This window comes from Petromyzon marinus, chromosome 2 (assembly GCF_048934315.1).
Source record: "Petromyzon marinus isolate PM22_M1 ecotype Great Lakes invasive population chromosome 2, UKy_Petmar_22M1.pri1.0, whole genome shotgun sequence".
Taxonomy (NCBI): Eukaryota; Metazoa; Chordata; class Hyperoartia; order Petromyzontiformes; family Petromyzontidae; genus Petromyzon; species Petromyzon marinus.
In genome coordinates this window covers 7,297,109-7,320,428 of record NC_133668.1, presented here as the reverse complement: position 1 = coordinate 7,320,428, position 23,320 = coordinate 7,297,109, and the positions used below count along the sequence as shown (strand labels likewise).

At 43.3% G+C, this 23,320-nt stretch overlaps 1 protein-coding gene across 11 annotated transcripts in view; it reads right to left on the bottom strand.

Annotated features, from left to right (window-relative positions):
* POU2F2 (POU class 2 homeobox 2) overlaps positions 1-21,218 on the bottom strand; it is a 111,361-nt gene extending 90,143 nt beyond the window's left edge. For 3 of the 11 annotated variants that reach the window (XM_032965454.2, XM_076069248.1, XM_076069250.1), the window contains exon 1: positions 21,142-21,216. In XM_032965454.2, the coding sequence (XP_032821345.2) occupies positions 21,142-21,175 (34 nt within the window). In that variant the 5' untranslated portion in view covers positions 21,176-21,216. The other 8 variants (XM_076069247.1, XM_076069249.1, XM_032965484.2 and 5 more) reach the window with 6 other exon arrangements.
* Between the last annotated feature and the right edge of the window lie 2,102 nt (positions 21,219-23,320).

The window sequence follows — 23,320 nt, the reverse complement described above, 5'->3', positions numbered from 1 at the left end:
CTCCAACCATGAACACCTATCTCCGGCCATGAACACCAAGCTTTCAAGGCGAATGGATATTCTGGCCACACAATCCGCATAGCCATCACCACAACCGTGAGGAAAGAGCCATTTGAGGATCCAATCAAAACCATCACCTTGCCATACATAGCAGGGGTAAACAAACATTTCCAAAATCATGAATAAACACAAGATCCAGGTCCGATTTAACACAGTCCATAAAATTTGTGATCTGATCCCATCTGTGAATGACAAGATTCCTGACATGCAATATCCCGGCGTCTACAAACTAAGCTGTATCTGCAGCAGCAGTTACATTGGGGAAACTAAGTGACATGTCTCAGACCGTGTTCATGAACATAAGGCAGATTTGAAACACGGTAGGACCAATACTTCTGCCGTGGCTGATCATTATTTTAACGCAGCTGGCTCACACAAAATTGATTTCTCTAAGACGATGGTACTTTGCAAGCCTACTGGCTATCAACAAATATTTGTTCATGAAGCCATCCATATATACAGACACAGACAATTTCAACCGAGAGGAAGGTTATAGACTCAACAATCATTGGAAAGATATCATCAACCACTTTGGGTCATGACTTGACTTGTGTTTTCTTGGCAATCAACCTCCACCGTCAGCAGTGTGGTGTGTGGAGCCAGGTGCAGTGATTTCTTGGCGGCCCTTTGCTGCATTGGCATTGCTGCTGCATCGCCATTGCTGCTGCATCGCCATTGCTGCTGCATCGCCATTGCTGCTGCATTGGCATTGCTGCTGCATTGCTCTCCTGCCCATGCTGCTGGTGCTGCTGATACACTTGGGCTACGCCCATCTCCAAACCTATAAACAGTTTGCCTTTCGAGGCTAACCCCTTTTCCTGATAACGACGGCTTGTGTTGCAATCGAAACGTCATGATATTTTTTATTTTTTATATGTGACTTTACCGAAAGAACCAAAGAATATGAGTTCCGGCAGTCACGAAAGTTAAGTAAATCTTGGCTCATTATATTAGTGACTAGCCGAAAGCCCATCCAAGGACGGGCGTATTGCAGTAAATCTGAAATATTCAAGCGAAAAGCAGACCGCAACATCATATTCATTGCATCCATTCCTATGCAATTTGTAAGGCCGCGGTTACACGGACTTACATGATTTAAAAGTTCGAATCCCTTGTTCATCAAGACGTCCTTTTGAATTCTATGTCTCAATAGCGTTACGGAGATCGCATGACGTGAGGGTTCTGCCTTTGTAGTGAGGGTTATAAGTTGACCCTGAGGGGGGAGGAGGCGCCTCCCCCCCCCCCCCATGTGGAGTGACGTCACCTGCTCATGATTATTAATGAGGGGGGGTGCTCCATGCGGAGTGATGTCACCCGTTCATGATTCTTTATTGGGGGGGGGGTCCTAGTGGAGGACCCCACCTACTCATGATTATTAATGCGGGGGGCTGGTCGACGTGGAGTGACGTCACGCGCGTTACACAGACATTCTTGGCTCATATTAGTAAATGTGTTCATTTAATCGCGGGGGGGGAAGGCTGGTTGGCTCAGCGTGCGTCGCTCTCATTGGTCGAGTGAATAATGGAAGTGGGTACGTTTGTACGGCCAGCAGCTGCTGCGTGTTCTGAACTGTAAGTATAAATTAACTTTCTTTCGTAGCAAAAATGTTCTCCAGAACGAAAAGGGCGATAGCTAATTAGCCTTCTACGGGGTCGCGCAAAGCGAGGGTGTGCCTGCATTATCTGTTGTGCTTTAAAGTAATTGGAATGTGAGCAGATGTTCTTAAGAATCAGCATACACTGTGTTTTCATTATTTTAATGCACCTGTTGTCTAAATTTGCAATGCAGAATGAACGTTTGGCTGATAGGCCAAAATCGTACTATTTTTTGGTGGATTATTGCATGTCCATTCATTAATAAATTTTCCACAATCCACCAAGAGCATAATAATGGTGTTGGCATTGCCTGAAACTTCATAATACTCAATGCAAGTCTTTGCGTTTGCGAGATTAACTCTACAATAATACGCCATTTGTTTCAACATTCTCCCCATACAACACCGAATAAAAACACATCAATGACTAACGAACACACACATTAAAAAAACCCACAAAAACAGTCAATAGATTAATCTTATTAAAAAATTATTTATGTAAGCCACATTTATGCAAATTGCTCATTTCAACATTTGTATGACATCAATAGAATGTCATACAAATGTTGAAATGATACCTCATTAGGATACCAATTAAATTAAAAATATTACAGGATATAGGAATAATTTTCCATGACAAATACATTAAAGCACCCAATCTACATTTCCTATATAAATACGGGCAATGTTAGTTCAAGAGAATAGCTGAATTTAGCAATCATGGTTATCCAAAACACACAGCAGCAATGACAATGGTCTTCGTGACGGGCAGGAATACTGCTTTTAAGCAGCACAGGAATAGCTAACGTCAAAATTCGGATACACCAAAACACCGTCACCCCAGGCAAGTAAGAGTAAAACCGGCTTTTCTTATTAGACTCTCACCTGAGTCTGCCCGACTGATACTGGATAAGCATAGGTCCTTATTATACCACTCGGGTTGTTCGGGGGCACCTGCGGCGCTCCTCACAACCATTTACAGCCTTGGGCCAGGAAATTCACAAAAAAATTGCACACGAACGATGCATTCACGCAAGCACCCGATGCTCCGGTTTGAAGTTTTAAAATGAAACATCTTTGAATTGTATTGTTTTGAATTAGATTATTTTAATTCTTCATTAAAATCTTATATAATTTTACATCTGGAAGATTTCATTGAAAACGACATTTCGTGTGAATTTTCGCTCGTTGTTAAGTCGATAGCCTTGCTGGGGGTTCGGTTCGATGCGGACTTTCACCTGTTTGGGATTGCGGGATCAAAATAAGGCGACATAGAGCTGGCCGTGCGAGAAGACCGCCGTCTGCAGATCGATTCCAACGTAATCGAACGTCTGTCCCTGCGCCTCCGTCGTTCATGCACGGGGCGCGTAAGGTTTGCAGTGCCCACTGCATGAAAACAACGGAAAGTGCAGCGTTCATCACAGATAAATAAAGTTGCGCGCTTATATAAGAGTATTATGAGCAGCTCATTATAGCGCTCTGGCTGTCTGAGGACAACACTTGGAGCCTAGTTGTTCTCAATCAAGACCTGATAAGATCACTCGCCAAAAAACAGACAATACATATAACCATCATTCTGTGATTGTTGCAAACATATTTTAATCTTCAGACTGATTCAGCTGATGTTCAAGGGTAAAACTACTGGGGAATTATTGAGATGAATACAGAAGACATTCTACGTGAACTGCTACAAAGATTGGTGCTCCCGCAGACGTCACAAGCAAGCTGTGCAAAATGAAAACAAATTTACAGAAGCAGGCACCAGAGGTGCATGAAGAAATTAGCTGTGGGTTAAAACTCTGGAAGAGTTTTAGGTCCATGCATGTCTCATTAAAAGATGTTCCATGCAGACACACCCAAGGCCCAATGTCACAAGTGACATTAATACTACAATATGGAAGGAGCGCAAATTTCGTGAAAACGGACAAATCGCTGTTCGATCGCAAACTCGAGGGCATGGAGCACAGGCATATGGTTCCCCCTGTGTCAGTCTGAACAAGTGTGGTGCCTTTAGCAGACTCCTGAAGGTAGACAAGAGTTTGAAGCTTTGTATGTTGAGCATGACATCACTCCAGACAAGCACAGTGAGGGTCACCAAACTTCATTGTTGAAAGTGACTTTTAAACCTACATAAAAGCGTTCTCTTGCAAGGTTTGGTGAAGAGATTTTACAACAACAAAAAACTTACGGGAGTGAAAGGGAGAACAATATCTAACTGGACCAAGCACGTCCGTGTGTTTGGCTAAAGTGAAGTGGTACAAACTTTCATAATAGATATTCCAGCTGTGGTCACGTTGATATGCTGATTGGGGGTTTTACTGATCGGAACCTCTGGTTGCACCAGCCTACAGGGGATTATTGTATTCGTCCGTCGTGCATCCAAAAATGGGAGGGGTGGGGCTGGGTGGGGAGGGAGGGGCTGGGCAGGGAGGGGCTGGGCAGGGAGGGGAGGGTGGGGAAGGGCTGGGTGAGGAGGGTGGGGAGGGGCTGGGTGGGGAGGGGCTAGGTGGGGAGGGTGGGGCTGGGTGGGGAGGGACTGGTCACCCCGTGGTGCCCTTATAAAACTCAACGTTTAACCTACTCACCCTGGCTTGTGCCCGCCCACACAGTTGGGCATATTTGCGGAATACACCACGTGCCGCCATTGACCCTGGCCATTGAACGAGCAACCCAACGTTCCTACCAGCTCCCTCCGCAGGAATGTGTTCCACAGCATTTCATTAAAAATACAATTTGACAAACTCAATAAAAACACATGACCCCAATTGTCAATTCAGACAGAATTGACAATTTTTCAAACATTCAGGGAACACATCACAAAGGTATGCCTATTCAGCATGAGTACTGCAGCTACCATCTGGTACTAAAGATGTCGGTAGTGGCAGTATCGGTGGCAGCTTTAACGACACATTTATATTTATGCGATCTTGCCCAAAAACCTGTATTATGGATAGCTTTCCATTATTAAGATCTGATTTACCAAAGGACTCACAACCGTTATATATTTAATCATTTTTTGATAGTTGGCTACTTATGGTGTGAAAGAAATTCAACATATATTCAAATAACTACCCTAGGTAATCTGATGTTTTTTCCAGTTGGATCTCCTGACACATCTTCATTTGCATCGCAAACTTGTTATACATGGCTTTTGTTTTGCTTATATTTATGTTGAGCCCCACTTTGCATCCTTCTATATTAAGTTTGTATAGAATTTCCTTGTAGTGCTTTCCTATTCATTGTTATGACTATAGTCATAACAATAGAATGACTACTAATTATTATGACAAGTCATAACAATTAGTAGGAATGCTACGATAGCTATCAGAGTAATGTTTTCCCTAATAATATTACACCTTTGATCCTTGAATCCAATTTTATGACAACTTCTCATGTTGCTGTAAATAATGTTGGCGCTAACCCTTCTTGTTTCACTCATATGCATGTTGTCACTGTTTCCATGCAATCTCAATATCACCATTTTATATTTCTAAATGTGTTCATTTAGGTTCGTGAGAGCGTATATCACTGCTTATATTTAAATTTTTTCATGTTTAAAAGGGGAAAATGTATTCTGACAGTCACTATTAATTACTGCTCTGAATAGTCATGATGTTCAGTTAAGGAAATTAACTTGTATGTATTATGTGAAAACTCCAACTGCATTAACACAACATACCATCGGGTGGTGACCACCCAACTAAACACGCTACGGCGGAACTAGACACGGTTCCGCTATCCCGGTCCGGACCACAAGCTGGGTCCCGGACCGCGTGACTGGAGGCTTCTTCAAGCTTGACGTGGATCTCCTGCCTCTCCAACAGTAAGAACCCCGAGCCCCTCACAGGGCCCCCCCTTATATCGGGTCGGGCTGGGGCTGGCTCCGCCTCTCGCCCCGCCCACCTTCTCGATCTCTCTCGCCCTTGCCCGAAGGCTCTCGAGAGTTCCTCCCGGACCATGTGACCACCCACTGGCCCCTCCACCGGTGGCCCCCCTCCAGTATCATCCGGTCACATGTCCCCAGGTAAGCCAGAGTATCATGCCCCCAACGTAACCCCAGCTGGCTGACACTCTCTCGCTCTCAACGGGAGCCCGCACCGCATGCTGTGCGTGGTGCCACCGCGCTTAACCAGGGCTCACCCAAGCCCCCACTAGGGCTGGTACTACACCCCGTATCCGGGGTGTACACACAACAGTATACATCCTTTTTAAAGCTTTCGTGACTGCAAGGATTCATCTTCTTTGGTTCTTTCGGTAAAGTCACGTAGAATGAGAATAAAATAATAAATTGATAAAATAAAATAACACAATAATATTCTCACGACGTTTCGGCCACAACACAAGCGGCCTTCAATAGGTGAAGGGACGAGACTGTCTGGAGGACAGCATTGGAGTGAAAAAGCCACGCTCAGATCGCGACCTTTAAGCTGTGTGAGAAGAAACAAAGCGCCTTGACAAAGGAATTAGCATAGAATTTAGCATTGAAATAGCTAAGTTAAAGCATACACATCCGCAGAGGCACCCCTTGACAAAGGAATTAGCATAGAATTTAGCATTGAAATAGCTAAGTTAAAGCATACACATCCGCAGAGGCACCCTTTGACAAAGGAATTAGCATAGAATTTAGCATTTAAATAGCTGAGTGATTAGCTTGTAACTGGTCACAGAAATAGCTATGTTAAAGTCAGAGCATACACATTCACAGAGGCACCTAGTACAAATCAAACAGGAGAATTTAGCATTGAAATAACTAGGCGAATTTAGCATTGAAATAACTGAGTGATTAGCTTGTGACTGGTCACAGAAATGGCTATGTTGAAGTCAAGGCCTACCCACACAGATGCTTACTTGAAACCGGATTCCCACCACCATCCATCCCAGAAGAACTCCCTCATCAAGACTCTATACCATAGAGCCCAATGCATTTCCGACCAGGAACACATTACCAGTAAACTCAAGTACGTACACCAGGCTCTCAGGGCTAATGGTTACTCCGACTACACAATCCGCAAAGCCATCACTCCAGTCATGAAGAAGGATCCTCTTGTGGAGTCACTCAAAACCATCACCTTACCCTATATTGCAGGGGTCACTAAAAAGATCTCCAAAATCCTGAATAAACACAAGATCCAGGTCCGATTCAACACAGTACATAAAATCCGTGATCTAGTTCCATATGTAAAAGATGCTGTTCCAGACATACAGTACCCGGGCGTTTACAAACTAAAGTGCCTCTGTGGTAGTAGCTACATTGGAGAAACCAAACGACATATTTCAGACCGCATCCGCGAACATAAAGCAGACTTGAAACACGGTAGAACGAACTCCTCTGCCATGGCAGATCACTGTTATAATTCAGTGGGCTCACATGACATTGACTTCTCCAAGACGGAGGATCTTTGAAAACCAACCGGCTACCATGGGAGATTCGTTCATGAGGCCATTCACATATACAAGCACAGAGACAATTTCAACCGAGAAGATGGATTCTGGCTTAGTAACCATTGGAAAGATGTTTTAAACCATTTCCGTTCTTAATTAATTGTATTTTACGATGACCTTCAGACCGCAGCTCTTTCGCTGGCATTGACTCTTAATACCTCTCACACCACGGTTAATGTTATGGTTTACAACATGGAGTATAACAGCGCCTCGCAGCTGTCTCTCTCCCCCTCCTCTATTCCGACCATGGATGAACTCGTCCGTCTGAACGGGGCCCGTAGATATCCGTGTTGCTAAAGTTGAGGGTAAGAATCCACCCATTTTTTCGCCATATAGCATTGTGATATATAACGACTTATTGTTGGTAGCTTAGCTGATTGGAGAATATATAGAGTTTATTGATAACATTGAGGTCATTTATATTTTAGTTTTTTATTGGTTCACTATATAGTATTCATTATATATTGTAGTGTATACCCAGTTACTGTGAATAGCTCAGATGTGTAGGCCTTGACTTCAACATAGCCATTTCTGTGACCAGTCACTAGCTAATCACTCAGTTATTTCAATGCTAAATTCGCCTAGTTATTTCAATGCTAAATTCTCCTGTTTGATTTGTACTAGGTGCCTCTGGGAATGTGTATGCTCTGACTTTAACATAGCTATTTCTGTGACCAGTTACAAGCTAATCACTCAGCTATTTCAATGCTAAATTCTATGCTAATTCCTTTGTCAAGGGGTGCCTCTGCAGATGTGTATGCTTTAACTTAGCTATTTCAATGCTAAATTCTATGCTAATTCCTTTGTCAAGGGGTACCTCTGTGGATGTGTATGCTTTAACTTTAACATAGCCATTTCTGTGACCAGTCACAGGCTAATCACTCAGCCATTTCAATGCTAAATTCTATGCTAATTCCTTTGTCAAGGCGCTTTGTTTCTTCTCACACAGCTTAAAGTTCGCGATCTGAGCGTGGCTTTTTCACTCCAGCGCTGTCCTCCAGACAGTCTCGTCCCTTCACCTGAAGGCCGTTTGTGTTGTAGCCGAAACGTCGTGAGAATATTACTGTGTTATTTTATTTTATCAATTTATTATTTTATTCTCATTCTACGTGACTTTACCGAAAGAACCAAAGAAGTATACATCCTGCCTGTACAGGTCATCATACATCAATGGGGATTACATGCACGTGTAAAATAACAGGTACTGCTATTTTATTGCACCAACGACAGGAGGTACAAAACAATGTGCATGCATAATGTACGATGATTACCATATTAATAACCCAAACGACAATTGATACCCATTGTAATTTATATGCATTCATTAATCCCCCCCCCCTTCGCACGTGAAGAGCTCACAAGTAACGTCATCACATCTATCCCTCTTTTTAAAGAGGATTTCTCTACAAATCTGGTTGTCCGTCTGATGATGATAGTTGTAACTACTGGCGAAACGTCGTACTCAGATTGTAAATGTAGTGGCTTTGCTCTCCAACACACCGGTGTGCTGTACTAATGTACTGCCATAGCGCTGGCTGCTGCCGAAAAAGGAAATCTGCGGTGTACAGCAGGCCATGACAGACGAGAGGGGAACATCTAGGGGAAAGGTCACAGAGGGGGGCCCATCAGGAAGCCTCGGGAATCCGCTAGTAGGTTCGAGAGGGGGCGTGGCCGGGGCGGAGCAAGACCACACTGAGAGTATAAGAGAGGCTCCTGTGAGGGACCTCGTGGCTGTTGCTGAAAGTGGGATCCCCGTCGTGCTATTCAAGATCGTCGTTACCATCTCGTCGCCATCGTCTTCACTCGATATTGCGCTGCTAGATAGTTGTTGGCTGTCTCGGTTCAGCGCCGTCAGTGTTAGACGGTTAGTGTTGTGCAACGGCTAGCAACAGTAATAGTGTGTACCCACGTAGAGTTGTGTATAGGCGAGCGACTGTAGTGTGTGCATTATACTAATGGTGTTCGTTAAATAAAAGTAGTGCCTCCAAGTCCTACTGTCTCCGAGTTCAGTCACTACACTAGTAACAATTTAGCATGTTCTGTATATGTGACAAACCTTACTAATTGGCTGTGTTGGGTAGTGGTGAGTTTAACGTCACATTCATATTTACGCGGTCTAACCCAAAAAACCTTTATGTTATGGATATTGGGAGCAAAAGCCTACGTGTTAAACCGACGTTAACAATGTCAATGCCCCCACTACCATCCTCCATAAAGTCTGTGATGTGAAAGCCTCAGCCGAGTTAATTTCAGATGCACGTCTGCGACCATCTGGAACGCTCTTCCTTCCCATATTAGGAAGCCACTGGACCTATGCAGCTTTAAATCTAAATTGTAAAACTCATTTCTTTAGAACTGCTTTGTGTTTAGTTTGTTGTCCTTTCCCCACACCTGTGATTAGCAGTTGGAAGTGTACAGAACGAAAGAAGTTCAAAATACGCACATTAATTGCCCGTAGCAGCTGCACAGCCTGCAAAGACGCATGACATGCAAGTACGGTAGTTCAGCAGCATTTTCATTTCCACACACTGTTTAAGCAACTTAGTCGCACAGCAACAAAACAAAGGCAAAACTTTATATTTACACTCAAAGAACAAGCGCTGGTGAACCACAGTTCAAACCACTTCTGCAGCATTGACTGTAAAGCAAACTCGGCCTTCACAAAAGAGCACGGCTGTTACCACGGGTGAATGTACTGTGGTTTAAAAAAAATGTGCCAAGTTTCATTTGTTAAATATATTTGTTCATTTTAATTTCTAAAATAAATTATTGTTTGAATAGATTATGATTCAAAAAGGGAAATTATTTTTCAAAGCATTGCTATATTTTAAACAAATGCGTTCACAAGCAATACCTTGTATTATGCTAAATTACTCTGACTTGGCATTGGCTAAATCATTGAGGATCATCCTGAAGGATACAAGACAAAATATATCTCATCCTTGTCATTAATGTTGGTTTAAAACCAAAAACGACACGAGTAAGCTAACATTTCAAGCAATTGCCTTTAAAAGAGACAGCACAGCCAGTGTATATATGATCGGAGCCTGTGGCTAGGGTATTTTACGTGGCGAATGAAAACATCAGTCCCTTAGGACTTTCCTGAAAATGAGCACATTGCTGTGCAGAAATGTAACTATTTATCTTTTTTTTTAAACTGTGCATTGATGATACATGTCAAACCGCGTGTCATTTTTTTTCAAGTACGAATTCTGCAAAAACGTTACCTCTTGGCTAAATGGAACAAATGTGACTGCCACAAATGAAACAGACCCTGAATTATGGTAATGTATCCATATAATCGAGGGGGATGAGGGGAATGGGAATAATCATATGCCCCTTGCTTTCCAGTGCAAACGTGCATTACTTATATATCTGGATGAAGAGGATGGCTTTTCGCTTTAAAAGTGTACAGCACATGGCCCAATCAAGAGTACTATGAACACAAGTTAAAGTTTCCCTCAAGTAAATTGTGAGGTATCATTACTTGCACACAATTTTCACAATGCTTGTACAACAAAAGCCTCGTAACATACAAAACATTTTTTGCAGCCTACGTTTGAAAAGTGAAGCTTTTAAGTGCTTAAAAAGGTCAGGTTGTCTATGTCTGACAAGCTATTTATTTTATGCGCATTTTTCCATAAAAGGTGGGCACATTATTTATATCATGTTTGCTAAATTATTGGTTGGCATGACAAGTAAAAAGTCACTCAATGATTATACAATGATTTTACACCTTTAAAATACTTTACCTGGAATGTATGTCTAGAATCATGCCAATAAATTAAATACCATGCTACCAAGTCCATGTATAAATAACTTTGCGAGGTGAACCATGACTAAATATTGTCTCTTGATTCAGTGATTTTAGAAGACTATTTTCCCAACTATATGAAAAGCACTGTAGATGAGAAACTGGTGACAATACAAATTGAGTGGCAGTGGCTACTCACAAAAGAGTGATGCCCCCTGCTGAGATTTTACCACGTAACACAAAGGACAGCAAATACTTGATGTCATTACCAATAAACAGACATTATATCCGCATTTCCAAATAAACAAATAATAAAGTATTAAATAAATGCTAAGATCTCGCATTCCTTTCTCACAAAGTTAAGTTAATGGTCGAACAGCAGACGGCATTTATTTCATGATAGTATTGTCCCTTTAGGAATATTCTAACTGATTATAACCTGAAAAAAGTACAAAATAGCAGAAGCCATCCAATGCTAACACTAAACAATGATTTCACAGAACATGTTCTCTCAATTGTGTATTATTTAAATCCAAACCCTAGTGCAGTTTCAACGAATTGATGAATAGGCTCAACATAAACATTGTAAATGTTTTGAAGGACTGTGACAATAGGTTTTTCCCCTTTTTCTGGCAACAAAACAGGTGTAAAGATTTAAAGCTTTCGTGACTGCAGGGATTCATATTCTTGGTTCTTTCGGTAAAGTCACGTAGAAGGAAAACAATAAAATAATATTTTCATTAAAAATATGTTTATTAAATGTAAAAGGTTTCAATTTGGTGTTTTAACATCTTTACACCTATTCTTGGTTCTTTCAGTAAAGTCACGTAGAAGGGAAACAATAAAATATTTATTATATTTTTATTATTTTATTACAAAAAAACACTGATAATATATGCATGGTCTAACACCATTTGAGACGAGGCTCAAAAGAAAGCTGTCTGGTGTGGACCAATGAGTTAAGGACAATGCATATATTATCAGAGTGTTTTTTGTTTGCATTCTGACCACACGCAGTGGTTAATGCAGACACGATTCCCTGTAAAAGGTTTCAGTTTGTTGTTTTAACATCTTAACACCTGTTTAGTTGCCGGAAAAAATGGGAAAAACCTATCATATGTTGGTACTGGCAAAGGAGGTCCCATGATGAAGGTGAGAAGCTTGAAACTTCAATTGGCAATTCTTGCATTTAACATACATACCCTAAATAAGCCTTGATTTGGCAGTATCCGAGTTTTCACTCAATCTTAAGGCTCACGAACGTGCAATGTGGCTCATCGACTCCCTGGCTATGAAATGAATTATACACATTGTATATTATTCAGTGAATCCAAGAAGCCCATACAATGTGCAGCAAAATAAAAATTATCATTTAAGTAATCCTAATAATTTATTATATAAGGCTAGGTAAATTATTATAGATACATTGTATTGCACCGAGAACCCCATCTATGTTGCCAGGAGGGGGCACTGCTCCAACACTGTAAATGCTATCCTTTAACTTGTACTGACTAGCAATATTTAATTATGGTCAATAATCCATCTTAATCCACAGTGTGGAGAAGCCCTCATGCAGCAGTGGATTGTCGAAATGGTTGTGCATGTCCACCTACACAGTAGTAGTATCATACTTGACTCGTGTATATTTTCAATTTTTTTAAAGTTTTTTCCCCCAAGTGGACAATGGCGCAGTGGTGACGTCACAATGCACATGTGCGTTATGTCGTCAACCGCATGGTACAGCGTTGAGCTGCGTTCATACATGTTGACGTCACACCTCACCCCCCACCCACCTTCCACCCTAGCCTTGTATCCCGTACAAATGCACGGGCAGTGCTAACTATTGTATATTAAGGAAAAGTTTATATGTAGCGGTCTCGTTAATATTCATCCGATTTGTGCGGATACAACTTTAATATTTATGGTATGCGTGCGCACTAACGGTCTTCCTCCACCCCCCTTCGCCTCGCGCGTGACGTCTGTCCCTTGCTGGCCTGGTCACCACTGCCCACAAGGCGAGAAAGGCAGGCGTGCATTCATGAATAATTCACAAGCGTGCCGAGCCATTCCATTTTGATTGCCCGGCACATTAATAGAGATCACTTAAAATAAATAGTAAAAAAATACTAAGTCAGAATGTTAAGTTACCGATTGTTAGGAATTAACCTAAAAAAGTCTGGACTGTACCCGATTATCTGCACTTTAATTCCACTCATCATAATTAACTTGTCTGAAGTACAATGTAGTCTTAAATTAGTTTGATAACTTCTCTGTTTTGGTCATTATTTGAACTATAATATATTACTAGCCTTTTGCCCGTCCAAGGACGGGTGTATTGCAGTAAATTTGAAACTTGCAAGCGAAAAGCACAGACCGCGACGTGATAATCATTGCATCAATTTGTGTGCAATTTGTAAGGCCGCGGTGACACAGACCTATTTCATTTTAAGGTTATAATTCCTTGTTCATTATGACGTCCTTTTTACTTCGATGTCTCAACAGCGTTAGGGAGATCACGTGACGTGAGGGTTCTGCCTTTGTAGTGAGGGTTGTAAGTTGACTCTGAGGGGGGAGGAGGCGCCTCGGCCCCCATGTGGAGTGAAACCGCTAATTATTATTAATGGGGGGGTCCATTTGGAAGATGTCACCTGTTAATGATTATTAATGAGGGAGGCTGTTCGATGTAGAGTTACGTCACCTGCTCATGATTATTAATGAGGGGGGGGGGGGTCCATGTGGAGGACGTAACCTGATCATTATTATTAATGAGAGGGGCTGGTCAACGTGGAGTGACGTCATGAGCATTGCACAGACATTCTTCATTCTTGGCTTATTTTATTAGGTAATAATAATGGGGGGGGGGGGGGGGGTGTCCATTTGGAGGACGGCACCTGCTCATGAATATTAATGAGTGACGTCACGAGCATTAAGGACAGACAATCCTGGGTGATTATAGTAGGTATAGGAGCCCACATCGTTTAACTTGCAGCCATCATTTGTCCCTCCATGCTTAAGAGGTTGAGAACATGTGGCGTCACAATACACAAGTCTTAGCATTTCACCACTTTCACATGAATAGGGCTTTTCCCCTTTTTTCTGGCAACAAAACTGAAACCTTTTTACAAGGATTCATGCCTGCATTAACCACAATACCTGCAGTCAAAATGCAAACAAAAAACACTATGATAATATATGCATTGTCCCTGAAACTGATTGGTCGTCCACACCAAGATACGGCTTAAGCCGTCCCTTGGTGTGGACCAATCAGTTTTTTGTTTGCATTTTGACTGCAGGTAGTGGTGAATGCAGACATGAATCCTTGTAAAAATGTTTAAGTTTTGTTGCCAGAAAAAAGGGGAAAACCCCTATTATTATATTGTGGTACTGGCAAAGGAGGCCTAATGACACTTTTACATTGCCATGTAGTGAACCAATTTTGGAAGCTTGTGCCAAAGAATATCCAAGGAAACTGGTACCCATTAGAAATAACAAAAACTGCACCTCATCATTTAAGTTCTACTTAATACAAGACAAGTGAATGAACATTCAAAAGTTTTAAAAAAATATGTAAATACACGTGAAAATATTATGCTCGAAGCCCAATCATATTTTATGCAGTGATACAAACTGTGCCAACAAAGAACTGGCTAGATTTAACAACACACAAAGACGTGCATCTATTTATTTTCCAGCCTGCACGAATGTTTGCTGATGTGTTAACTCGTCACTTGCAGATTTGAATGAGTTAACTGGCTGAACTTGGGTGTACCTTACAAAAAGGCACATTTAATCTTCCTGGTTATTCATCTACTCTTTTTAAATAGCTACTTTGCACTCGAAATGTATTACTACAGGATACTGCATCTAAACTGGACCCAAGGAGTGACCAACGTAGAAGTAAGAAAAAGGTTGCACACCTGATGATGCAGGCACTGATAAGAAGGAAACTGGCACTATTTGGACACATGTAAAATGGACAACAGGAAAATTAAAAATGTGTCGTTCTGAAAAATGGAAGGAACCGGAAAGAGAGGGAAAACCTAACAGAGAATGGCTTGAAGATGACAAGAGATTGGGGTCAGAAAGATGCAGCACTACTTGAACATATTGGCACAAGACAGAAAGCGGAAACAACTAACGAAATGTGCAATGGACACTTACAGGCTATCTGCCCATGGATCGTGATGATGATGATGCTTTGCACTTGTATGGATCGCAGGTGATAGGCATCGACTAGACATTGCCTACATGAGTAAAGTGCCGTAATGAACGCGTTCCAAATTGTCAGATGTAAAATATCGCACAGTACATTATTCAGAAAAGCGTCCCAATAGCCTCAAATTCTGAGTAGTTTTGTTCCTGCTCTTTGAACTGATATTTATCAAGCACACATTTCAAGAGCATTAAACAAAACCCCACACAATTCAAGATGACCCAGGATAACAATTAACAACTAGACACATTGATACAACTTTTCAGTGTTTCTCTCACATTAAGAATGATCAATTACACTAACATTTTTCTGTTGCTGTTATTTGCTCATGCCTCAAAAGTACAAGTGGGAGCCACTGGTAGACCCCCGGATGGTGCCGATGCCACCACTCCACATCAAATTGGGCCTCATGAAACAATTTGTCAGAGCTGTAGATAAAGTCGGCAGCCTTCAAGTACCTTGAAGACTTCTTCCCGAAGCTGTCTGAGGCAAAGGTCAAAGCCGGTTTCATTGTCGGACCACAGATAAAGATCCTGGAGTGCAAAGAATTCCCCAAGAAGCTCACTAGTAAGGAGAAAGTGGCTTGGAACAGCTTTGTCGCAGTGGTCCGTAGCTTCCTGGGCAATCACAAAGTCGAAAACTATGTGGAGCTGGTTGAGACTGGTGAAAAGCTATGGCACAATGGCCTGTAGGATGTCCCTCAAAATCCATATCCTTGATGCTTATCTTGATAAATTCAAGGAGAACATGGGAGCGTACTCGGAGGAGCAAGGCGAGTGCTTCCACCAGGATATACTGGACTTTGAACGCCGCTACCAAGGACAGTATAACGAGAACATGATGGGAGACTACATTTGGGGGCTGATTCTTTAAAGTGATTAACAGTATAATCGTAAATCTCAAAAAACTACTCACGTCTAAATCTTTTGTAGTCATTGTATTACTTTAGAAAATAATACATGTTAATTTTGATTCATGTAGTTTTTTTCTGACTTGATGTGAACGAAAAGACACAAATACACCCGTTTTCTCATTGCAAATAGGTAAATTTCAAAATATCACTGTCCTGGTCACAAAAGCAAAGTTTGTGGGGAATAATATCCATTTTCTATACTTTTTAGGCATAAGCAATTACGAAATAACGCCGACTACCCAGGAACAAAAATTGTGTTACATAGTGTTATCACTGTCCACATTGTATAAGCGAGTTTACTATTCACACTGCGATCAAAATTAACCATTCATGTTTAGATGTCAGTTGAGTATAAATTAATATTCACAAAATGGTCCTATGCTCTTTGGCAGACTGGTCATGGTCATAAAAAAGAAAACTTTTAACGGGTCTCTTTTGCCTTACAAACTCATGAAAACACACTACAGTAAGGCCACCTTTACATTTATGTATACATCCAATCGACGATGACAAGTGCAACGTAGCTGGCACACGCTTATTAAATTAAGCGAGATATTCAAATGTTCCATCACTAACACTAATTTTCTAAAATATTTCAATGCGTTTACCAAAAAAAAGTACATATGTTGTATAAAGTATGCTAATTCGAGCCCTCGATAAACCAAATCAGCGTGTTGCGGTACACCGATAACAGTAGGAAAGGCCAGATTATAATGCGAGACAGTGGTGGCAGCAACGAAAAACACTTGCACTGTGGTAAAAAGGAAAAACCAAATGCGTGATCGCAGGCTCTGTTACTACCACCGCCACAGCTGGAATGACTTACTCGTGCGGCGTGGGCCGCGTTTTGCCAACTGGAGCAGCACGTGCAGTCGACAATGCCTACTCTGTACTTCACGCTAAATGGAAATTCCACGATGACCTCACTTGTGATACAATCAGTACCTCCTGCTCAATGTATACTTTTGTTTTTTTGTAGGATTGGCAGTGTTGAGAGAGATGCATATATAGAGCTCTCTCAATTATAAATGTAAATGCATATACCACTGGAATGGTCCGAGTAATTCTTTGAAAGTAAATGTAATGCTATTTGGGCATCCAAAATAAACAGTGATCAGTTGACTAGAACGGTTGCCTCAAGCAACACAGGTGCCTTGCAGTCACACCTCTCATTTGGATTTTTTTTTTAAATAGTTATATGTTAAGGTAATATTAAACAGGCTCTACTACATTTATTTTCAGCTATTTTTTTATTTTACCAGGTAAGTCTTACCGAGCAATATAGCTTTTTCAGAAGCGACCTGGCCACAAATGATAGCTCAACGAAGTGGCTCATCACGTGCAAACTTATAGCATGTTTTTAAATGTGGAGGGGAAACCGGGGAGAACATGCAAACTGTAAATATACAGGCTTCAAGGTCAGGATGGAACCCACTATCTTCTGTATACCAGGCGAGGCAGTTAACATTTCACCACCGCGGCACCCCTACAGGTGTGCTTTGTAAATGTGGGAAGATTGCCAGACACTACAGTACTCTCACTCAGGCATTAATGCACATGTAAGGTTACATTTACAGGCTTCAAGTAAATGAACTGTGTTTTTTTTGTTACGGTACCTTTAAAGACCACATTACAGCAAAGATGACAATTCTAAAAACACAGTTTGAGAAGAAAAAGTTATCTTTGAAAAAAATATGCTTTGTATTACCCAAAAGTCTAATTACCAAAAGTATGCTTACCAAAACCATAAGAAAAATAGTTACAGTAAACACTAAAGTACATTGGGTTTAAAAAAAAAAGTATTCATAACCGATGTGTTTTGGATTCAGTAGTGAAACCACAAAGCAGATTAACTCAGCCATGGCCCCATTCATTGCATCAGGTGATATGACAATGGGAGTGGCAAACGCGTAGCATTAGACGTTAGAACACACGAGTCTGTATCACTTATTAATAATTAGATTAATTACTGTATTACGAGGCGAATCTGCACTTTGTCTAAAACCAACAAGTTATAAATTGTTCTTAATGCCGCTAAAACAAATATAATTGCAAAATTCACACTGCCCGCCACACTGACCCACTTCAGAATGTCATGTTTTACGTTGGTGGGAAAAAAAACACGCTTGGCTATGCCACTGTTTTCAGCACGTCAATAAAACGGAACAGCCTCCTTCATAAAAACCGTGACATCGCCAAGTGAACCCAGATGCGCCGGACGTCTGCAACAGTACCGAGCCGACTTCTGCGTACCAGTGTCCACCAACGAGTCCCAACGACGCCGGAGGTCTGCGGAGCACGGTGAACCTGACTTATTCCCCAGTATAAAATAAATGCTTGGGTAACCACACCTTTGCCGGCCCATATGCCTGGAGCAGTCTGCCACTGCATGTTTGAGCTGCGGCGTCGCTGACATCATTAAAAACTGCCCACCTGCTAAAGATCCACAAGTGACACGACATGTTTAATGTTTTATTCAGTTATTCGGTGCCCTTGTAATGGCTTGGAATTCTACGGCGTTTTATACATTGTTGTTACAGACATTATCGTGAGTAAAGTAAATTAAAAACCAATGCCAACCCAATCGGTCTCTAATTTGTTGGTCAAAATTATTCAAATGAAATAGTGCTGCATCTATGCAGTACACATTTTAAACGTTTAATGTTGATGAAGACGTCTCACAAATAAGACAGTGCCAACACATGCCACTTAAATAATTAAATCATGGACTATAAATTCCCTGTATGGGGCATACCATGCACTGTACTGTAACTTCACACGAGAGCACGGCTAAATGCAAACATTTTCACTGCAAGACAGTGAAGCTTTTTTTCCATTCTGCCTCGCAAAAAAACAATGTTACAAACGCACGTGGATCGTACTGCTTACAGATAGATGCCCATGGTATCACACGCAATACAGTAAGCTTACCGCCTTCAATTGCTGTAGCAATACCAGCATTTAATGCGTGTATTTGTATTTTTGTGAGATTTCCTTCGCCATTTTTCCAAACAATTATCGATAATCGATCATGCATACGGATTTTTTTTTATTTAAATCCGAGACGGATCCAACTGCTTTATTTAGCGGGCTGCAGTGCTTTAAAAGGCCACTGCACAGGGTATATTTTTTTAATTCCGTTACATAATTGAAAGTCAAGGTTACATTAGAATCAGTACGGCAGTTCAAATACGGCGTTTGCAGCCTAAATCAGACGCAAGACACGATAAAGTGGTACACTTTTGCGTGGCCCCAGAAAGGATAACGATCAGAACTGCGTAACACATCCCGAGAAGGAATTCAACTTGTAGCCAGATGTCATTTACCATGCTATAACTACAGCACCTCCAACACGTTGCGATATGCCAACGTCATATACATCGGGAGTTTACACGAATGGCTCAGGACCAGACACTTGGGGGGCACAAAGAGCAGCAAGCAACGCCAACGTTGGGTAGCAGCAGCAGTGATATCGGCAACAAGAGCGGCATAAATTTCGATTTAAAGCTTTCGTGACTGCAGGGATTCATCTTCTTTGGTTCTTTCAGTAAAGTCACCACGTAGAATGAGAATAAAATAATAAAATAAAACAATAAAATTCTCACGACGTTTCGGCCACAACACAAGCAGCCTTCTTCACAACATAAGCGGTCTTCTTCACCTGAAAAAGGCCGCTTGTGTTGGGGCCGAAACGTCGTGAGAATTTTATTGTTTTATTTTATCATTTTATTCTCATTTTACGTGACTTTACCGAAAGAACCAAAGAAAAAGAGCGGCATAAATTTAGATTTTTTTAAAAGATTTCGTGACTGCAAGGATTCATCTTCTTTGGTTCTTTCGGTAAAGTAACGTAGAAGGGAAACAATAAAATAATAAAAAAAAAGATAAAAACAATAACATTTTATTGTTTCCCTTCTACGCGACTTTACCTAAATAAACAAAAAACGCAATTCGTTGCCACCCAACTTTCCCTCGTGGACGCAGACAAACCCATTCCACCTTCCAACTCGAACCGCACTGAGGACCCAGGCCCGCACATCCCGCCACTGTTTTTACAACCACAATTAACACCAACAAGAGATGTATTATCGGGACAACTTCTAAAAACAAGCAAAATAACCTTCCCAAGTCAGTGGTGCAAATGGAATGCTTGATCGATTCCATTAAGAAGTGTACGCCAATGTTCTTCCGACACGCGCCACTGACATTATTAAATCCGGTTCGGTCGCGATCTGCCCCATCACGCGTCGCTCATACAGTCAGTACAAGCTCAAGGTGAGACGCAACCTTTTAAGATTTTAGTCTTAAGCATTACAGTTAAGTTATTACAAGAAAGTGCAAAGGCAAACGCTCGCAGTTGACGCGACTAGATGGTTCCCGGCCGCGACTTCTCTCGCGGGCTTTTTCCACTCACTTTTTTTTAAAAAAAAAATCAACAAAGCTTCAAAACTCAGGCGATGAAACGACACCCGGTGGGGGGGGAAACAAACGTAGTCAACAGAGTAGCTTACCGACCACCAACAATTAATGCATTTCTCAATGATTCCGCTCCACCTTTTTTTAATTTCCCACCACGGGTCGCGCCCGGCGACAAACACAAGCACAACAGCTTTTGCAGCAAACGCTCAAGATCCGACCCAAGCAAAAACACATCATCCCCTTTTAAAAAAAAAAAAATTACAAACTCATGGCGGAACAAATTATAACAAATAAGCAGTTCGCTCAAAACACCACCACAGCAACCACCGCGTATCATAACCTCGGCAGCAACAGTTTAACGCAAAGATCAGGCGACACCCAACCCGACTCGCCTTACTTTGCTTAAGAAACTAGATAGATAACCTTACATCGCTGGGAACGTAACGCTCACACGATGGTAACAATACAAAATAAGCATCAAAGACACACACAACACACACACACAACACGTACGCAACGGCAGTAAACAGTTTCACGCCGATAGAAAGAACGGGCTAGAACACACAAACCAAACAAGCACTCAACACAATCGCGATGATGATGATAATGCTGCTGCTCATAGCGTGGAGCACATGTTAGTTGGTGTGGAGAGAGCGAGTGGTTGTTGTTGTATTAGTAGTTAATAGTAATTGGAGGCGGGAGAGCCGACGAGAGATGTTGATGAATATGCAGCAGGAGACTCGTACCTGGAGTGGCGCGTGCGGCCGCCCCGTCCGCCATTTTGAATATCAATCGCGCTCCAACAATGCACCGCGCGCGCGCCCCCCACGCAGCGAGGCTGCCATCACGCCGCCGATCACCCCCCCCCCCACCAACTTCTCCACCCCCACTAACCCCCCCCACCAACTCCCCCACCCCCACTAACCTCCCCCCCACCAACTCCCCCACCCCCACTAACCCCCCCCACCAACTCCCCCACCCCCACTAACCTCCCCCCCACCAACTCCCCCACCCCCACTAACCCCCCCTACCAACTCCCCCACCCCCACTAACCCCCCCCCACCAACTCCCCCACCCCACGAACCTCCCCCCCCACCAACTCCGCCACCCCCACTAACCCCCCACCAACTCCCCCACCCCCACCAACTCCCCCACTAACCCCCACCAACTCCCCCACCCCCACTAACCCCCCACCAACTCCCCCACCCCCACTAACCCCCCCCCCACCAACTCCCCCACCCCCACTAACCCCCCCCCCACCAACTCCCCCACCCCACGAACCTCCCCCCCTACCAACTCCCCCACCCCCACTAACCCCCCCCCCCACCAACTCCCCCACCCCACGAACCTCCCCCCCCCACCAACTCCCCCACCCCCACTAACCCCCCACCAACTCCCCCACCCCCACTAACCCCCCCCCCACCAACTCCCCCACCCCCACTAACCTCCCCCCCACCAACCCTACACCAACTCCACACCAACCCCCACCCAACCCCCCCATCAACTTCCCCCCCACTAACCTTCCCCCCACCAACCCCCCACATCAACCCCCACCACCAACCCTCACCAACCCCCCCAAACCCCCCCCCTACCAACTCCCCCACTAACCCCCCCCCTACTAACTCCCCCCCCCACCAACTCCCCCACTAACCTCCCCCCACCAACCCCACACCAACCCCCACCCAACCCCTCCATCAACTCCCCCCCCCCCCACTAACCTTCCCCCCACCAACCCCCCACATCAACCCCCACCACCAACCCTCACCAACCCCCCCAACCCCCCCCCACCAACTCCCCTCCCACCAACCCCCCACACCAACTCCCCCCCATCAACGCCCCCACCAACCCCCCCCCCCCACTAACTCCCCTCCCACCAACTTCCCCCACACCAACCCCCACCCAACCCCCCACCAACTCCCCCCACTAACCTCCCCTACCAACCCACACCCCCCCCCCCACCAACTCCCCCCACACCATTCCCCCACCAACCCTCCCCCCACCAAGCCCCCCACCACCCCCCCCCCACACCAACCCCCCCACACCAACCCCCCCACTAACTCCCCTCCTACAAACTTCCCCCACACCAACCCCCACCCAACCCCCCACCAACTCCCCTCCCACTAACCTCCCCCCCACCAACCCCCCCCACACCAACCCACGCGAACACCCCACCTCGAATCGAATCCTCGACTCGACAAATTTAACGATTCGATTCCTACGCGACGAGTATTATAACAAAAAAACAGAATCGAATCGTCAACGTTGGTTAAGTGCTTCGGAATGTTTTCGATTCCTTCCCGTAGTTTACCGTCTTGTCCAGATTAGAAGGTAATAGAGTTCAAGGGTGCAGCCCCTTGCCATCGCCTGATCATGCCACTGCTGGTGGAAGGGTCCCCACTAGAGGGGCTATATACAGCCCCCTCTATGGACGATAAAGGTGCAGCCCCTGCAATTTCCCTGATCACGCCACTGCTGACAGAAGGGTCTCCGTTCGAGGGGGCTACAGACATCCCCCATCTGTGCAGTGTTTAAAGATAAAAGTGCAGCCACTGAAAAGCAATTTATCCCCGACAACTCTTGTCACAATACATCTATTTACCAATGATGTTTTGTGCAATTGTCTGGACGTCTTTTGTAATCTCGGTTGTTTTTTTCTCAAATTTCTCTTTGGTTGTTTTTGTACTCTTTGGTTCTTTCGGTAAAGTCACGTAGGTAGAACTAAAATAAATCAAATCACGACGTTTCGATCGCAACGCAAGCGATCCTCATGAGGTGGAACACCCACAGCAGGACAATTGCTGAGGTTGGTATTTTCTACCAAACGCGATTACTTTACCGAAAGAACCAAAGAGTATGGATTCCTGCAATCACGAAAGCTTCAAATCAAGATTGGTTGTTTTTTTATTTGACTTCTCTTAAGTTAAC